The sequence below is a fragment of the Brassica oleracea genome, chromosome C8 (assembly GCF_000695525.1).
Source record: "Brassica oleracea var. oleracea cultivar TO1000 chromosome C8, BOL, whole genome shotgun sequence".
NCBI classification, from domain to species: domain Eukaryota; kingdom Viridiplantae; phylum Streptophyta; class Magnoliopsida; order Brassicales; family Brassicaceae; genus Brassica; species Brassica oleracea.
Window position 1 is genome coordinate 3,486,005 of NC_027755.1, and position 5,480 is coordinate 3,491,484.

General features: G+C 34.7%; 1 protein-coding gene and 1 pseudogene across 1 annotated transcript; both read right to left on the reverse strand.

The window, feature by feature from the left end:
* Nucleotides 1-1,544: 1,544 nt before the first annotated feature.
* LOC106308476 lies at nucleotides 1,545-1,901 on the reverse strand (annotated as a pseudogene).
* A 1,959-nt stretch (nucleotides 1,902-3,860) lies between these two features.
* On the reverse strand, nucleotides 3,861-4,223 carry LOC106308477. The gene has a single exon (XM_013745640.1). It carries the CDS (start codon nucleotides 4,221-4,223, stop codon nucleotides 3,861-3,863), a length of 363 nt encoding a protein of 120 aa, XP_013601094.1.
* Between the last annotated feature and the right edge of the window lie 1,257 nt (nucleotides 4,224-5,480).

Here is a 5,480-nt window from a genome sequence, read left to right on the forward strand (position 1 = left end):
TCCTGTGAGTATGGATGTGTAAATCTCTATAATGCATCCTGGAATATCCATCACTGAAGACCAACATTTTGCTACATCAGGTAATCCGGGAATACCGAGACTTGGTTGGAATGGGAGTGGAAAAGGAAATGGGATGAGAAACTGGGGTAGTTGAGCATTGGCAGAGACTACAATACACACAACCGCCATAAAGAAAAAAACTTGTCTTATAGACATTATGAGATAAGCAAGAAAAAGAAGAAAGATTTCTCCAAATATATGTGTCTTTATCGAGTTTGTGTTTTGATTGATGAGTAGATAGTACAATCCTTTGACTATTTATATTGAATGGAAAGAAGGTTAAGAAACATCTTTGGACTTTTATAATAAATTGAATTACCTGTTTTCAAAAGTAAAACAAAGCTGAAACCGATGAGATAAACAACATTAATAAAAAATAACTAGTGGACTTTTTAGGTCATGACATAACTGATCAGACCAGTTTATACTCTTACCGTTTTTATTATGCTTCAATACTATTGTTTTCCAATAATCTCACGTCTAAGCCAAATAGCTATCTCTCTCTATATCCGTCTCTCTCTCTCTCTCTCTCTCTCTCCCTCTTTTGAAACTAGGGGCATGCAATCTTCCAATTTCTAGTGTCTTGATGGTATTTTGGTTTTCTATATGGTTAGATGCTAAAAAACTTTTCACTAAGCCAAAGAAATTAATTTTTTAGGAGAGGTAACATGATAACCAGTTTTTATAATAAGCTTGTGACTAGAATTGTGTTGAACATAACAATTTAAACGGGCTAACTATATTGGCTTGTTTAGGTGGCGACTTCTTTAACAGCGAAAAACATTATTTAGAAATAATTTAGTCATTAAAACACATATAATAAAATCAAAGTTTTTTTCTATATAACTATGCTTCTTCTGATTTAGATATTAAATGCACAAGTCAATATAGAGATGGATATGTTTCAAGTCAAGTCTTGAGTGTTTCACGAAGAAGGTAGTTTGGAGTTTTCACACATTTTAAAAATAAAAATAATCATACTTTAATATATAATATACATTAAATATATTAATATATGTAGTAGTTATTTTAATTAATATCAGTAAAATGGATACATAAGTAGTAAAGTTACATTAAAACACACAAAATACTATTTTTATGAAACAATACAAAACAGAAAAATATGGGAAACTTATACAGCTAGTAAATTTTTTTGAATAGACTTCTTAAATCTATCATACTCCTCTGTTCTTCTTTATATTTATTTTGTAGATGCAACCCATGTACTTTCCCGAATATCAAAAATTGTATAGTTTTAGTTTGTAGTATAATTTAAGTATGTTTTATAAGTAAGATTAGTTTAGAATCTCCACAGGCATGAACCGCATCGTTAATATAGAAGGATATGCTGGAAGTTTTTTACTTCTAAAATGCTGTTTATATAATCGTATTTTTGGAGGATAACATCGTAGAATTTAGCTAAAAGGTTAAAATACCTTGAAAAATAAACATGACATAGCTATTACATCTATTAATTTAAAACTCTATTTTGTGGTAGGAGGAGCTGTGTTAGCAATTCTTGAACATTGCTCTTTGAGAGGAAAAAAGTGGGTTGAATGGAAGTTTCGGTAAGCAATTGGCTTCGGCTTCCAAAAATGCTTTGCAACAAGAAGGACCTATATGTCCGAATTGTCCTGTGAGTATGGATGTGTAAATCTCTATAATGCATCCTGGAATATCCATCACTGAAGACCAACATTTTGCTACATCAGGTAATCGGGGAATACCGGGACTTGGTTGGAATAGGAGTGGAAAAGGAAATGGGATGGGAAACTGGGAGCATTGGCAGAGACTACAACACACACAACCACCATAAAGAAAAAAACTTGTTTAATAGACATTATGAGATAAGCAAAGAAAAGAAGAAAGATTTCTCCAAATATATGAGTCTTTATCGAGTTTGTGTTTTGATTGATGAGAAGATAGTACAATCCTTTGACTATTTTATATTGAATGGAAATAAGGTTAAGAAACGTCTTTGGACTTTTAAAATAAATTGAATTACCTGTTTTCAAAAGTAAAACAAAGCTGAAACCGATGAGACAAACAACATTAATAAAAAATAACTAGTGGACTTTTTTAAGTCATGACAAAACTGATCAGACCAGCTGTTATAGTCTTACCGTTTTTTGTTGTGCTTCAATACTATTGTTTTCAAATAATCTCACGTCCAATATAGAGATGGATATGTTTCAAGTCAAGTCTTGAATGTTTTACGAAGAAGGTAGTTTAGAGTTTTCACACATTTTAATAATAAAAATAATCATACTTTAATATATAATATACATTAAATATATTAATATATGTAGTAGTTATTTTAATTAATATCAGTAAAATGGATACATAAGTAGTAAAATTACATTAAAACACAAAAAATACTATTTTTATGAAACAAAACAAAACAGTAAAATATGGGAAACTTATACAGCTAGTAAATTTTTTTTGAATAGACTTCTTAAATCGATCGTTCTCCTCTGTTCTTTGTTGGGGTCAAAACCGGTCACCACGGAATTAACGCCTGAAAGCCCACGGAAACTATATTTAAAAAAGAAATGAAATAACTAACTTTCGTAAAAAAATTACTGAAAAGAATTTTTACGAAAGATATGTCCGTAATATCAAAGCAATCAACCAATCATTCGGAAACATGCTCGAAAGGAAAACTTAAGTCGACCAACGAACGTCGAACCATTCGAGCAAACGAACCATCGACCCACACAACAAACGTCGAACGGTCCGAGCATCGAACCACTGGTCGGCCCAAGCAGGCCACTCGACACACGTCGAACGGTCCGAGCATCGAACCACTCGACAATCGTCGAGTGGTCGGCCCAAGCAGGCCACTCGACAATCGTCGAGTGGTCCGAGCATCGAACCACTCGACGATCATCGAGTGGTCGGCCTAAGCAGGCCACTCGAAGATTGTCGAATGGTCGACCCAAGCAGGACACTCGACGATCGTCGAGTGGTCCGACCATCGTCGAGTGGTCTGTCCTGAAACGCCGATCCAACCCGAAACTGACGGGACGACACCAATTAATGCACTCTCGTCTAAACCTCGATACGACCTCTTACGAAATACGGCTATACTGTCCCTTACTCCATCCTAAGTGAAGTTGTTGTCGAGACATTACGATAAAAACTGCGGTAACTTATTCGAAAATCGTAATAAACGCGATAAGTCTAAAAACGGCCCAAAGAGGCCTAAAACGGGACTAAGAGCCCACTTACGATTTTATTCGGTAAAAGCCCATCAGTACTACGACGGTTTATATTTATCCGCGAGAAAGGATAAATGTTAATTTTCCAGAAAGCTTATACGCGAATTTGGAATAATACTCCTTTTGCTTTTTTTTACGATTTCTTATTTCTTTTCGTCTTTACTTTCGTGTTCTGATTGCTTGGCGTGTGGTTTAGCAGATATCCGAGACCTCTGGGAAATTAGGGTTTTCCTAACTTTCCTAATTTGAACGGAAATCGACGATATGAATTTTGGTTTCCACATTCTTCTTTATATTTATTTTGTAGATGCACCCCATGTACTTTCCCAAATATCAAAAATTGCATAGTTTTAGTTTGTAGTATAATTTAAGTATGTTTTATAAGTAAGATTAGTTTAGAATCTCCACAGGAATGAACCGCATCGTTAATATAGAAGGATATGCTGGAAGTTTTTTACTTCTAAAATGCTGTTTATATAATCGTATTTTTGGAGGATAACATCGTAGAATTTAGTTAAAATGTTAAAATACCATGAAAAATAAAAATGACATAGCTATTACTTCTATTAATGTAAAACTCTATTTTGTGGTAGGAGGAGCTGCATTAGCAATTCTTGAACATTGTTTTTTGAGAGGAAAAAGTGGATTGAATGGAAGTTTCGGTAAGCAATTGGCTTCGGCTTCCAAAAAGGCTTTGCAAAAAGAAGGACCTATATGTCCGAATTGTCCTGTGAGTATGGATGTGTAAATCTCTATAATGCATCCTGGAATATCCATCACTGAAGACCAACATTTTGCTACATCAGGTAATCCGGGAATACCGAGACTTGGTTGGAATGGGAGTGGAAAAGGAAATGGGATGAGAAACTGGGGTAGTTGAGCATTGGCAGAGACTACAATACACACAACCGCCATAAAGAAAAATACTTGTTTTATAGACATTATGAGATAAGCAAAAAAAAGAAGAAAGATTTCTCCAAATATATGTGTCTTTTTCGAGTTTGTGTTTTGATTGATGAGCAGATAGTACAGTCCTTTGACTATTTCTATTGAATGGTAAGAAGGTTAAGAAACGTTTTTGGACTTTTATAATAAATTGAATTACCTGTTTTCAAAAGTAAAACAAAGCTGAAACCGATGAGATAAACAACATTAATAATAAATAACTAGTGGACTTTTTAGGTCATGACATAATGATATACCATGGATTTGACCCATTTTCATCCATGGTATATAAGTGTTTTACTATCTATATATTATATATTCTATCTTATTAGGTATGTTTTCATGTTCAGGAGTATCTTGGAGTAAAGTGATGATTATGGAGGATTTAGGAGCTTAAAAGAGATTTCATCCGAGCTGACCATTAGAGGTCGATACGAAGAAGAAGCAATCGATCTATGTACATCCTGTACCATCGATCGATGTCGAGACGCGAGATGCGCAACTTGGTTCCAGCCGACTTTAAACCCAAGGCTTCACCAAATTACAAGATTGCCCCTGACGAGTTTTTGACCTAATAGTTATATACTTGCCTAAGTGTTAGGAGGCAGGGAGAGCTTTAGCCACCATTGTATTCTTTCTTTCAGCAAAAGAGAGGGAGATAGAGTTTTAGGAGAGAAAATCATAGAGAGATTTGTGATTGGAACTCCATTGATTGATCTATTCTATTCTATGCAGTTTTATCTATATTTTGTGTCATGAATTACTTAGCTATGTCTGAGTAGTTTACTTGTTAGATTCAATGTTCAAATAGGTTAGAGGGATTAGCCCCAACTATAGATTTGCTGAGTTGTGATATTCATTGATTGATTGTTCTTAATGCTTGTTTTAGCCTTGCTAACTAGAACATGAACCTAGGAATTTGCATGTGTCAAGCATCCTTTATCATCATGTCCTGAATCTAATCTGTCATGCTAGGACTGCTAGAGAGAGCTAACCGCTGATCTAAGAGACTAATGAGCATTATCAACCCGCGCCTAGGGCTTAGCTAGAAGCTATCGACCGATATTGTCTTCTGACAATCGATCGATATTTTGCGAAAGGTGTATCAATCGATATCCATATATGATCATCGATCGACACTTTCTTGTAATCAAAAGACGATAGTTGAGATCCAAGATCTAGTTAGTTAACCAGTGAAACATTGCCATCGCTGATCACTGTGATTAAGGAGTTGAGCTCTAATATATCATGCAT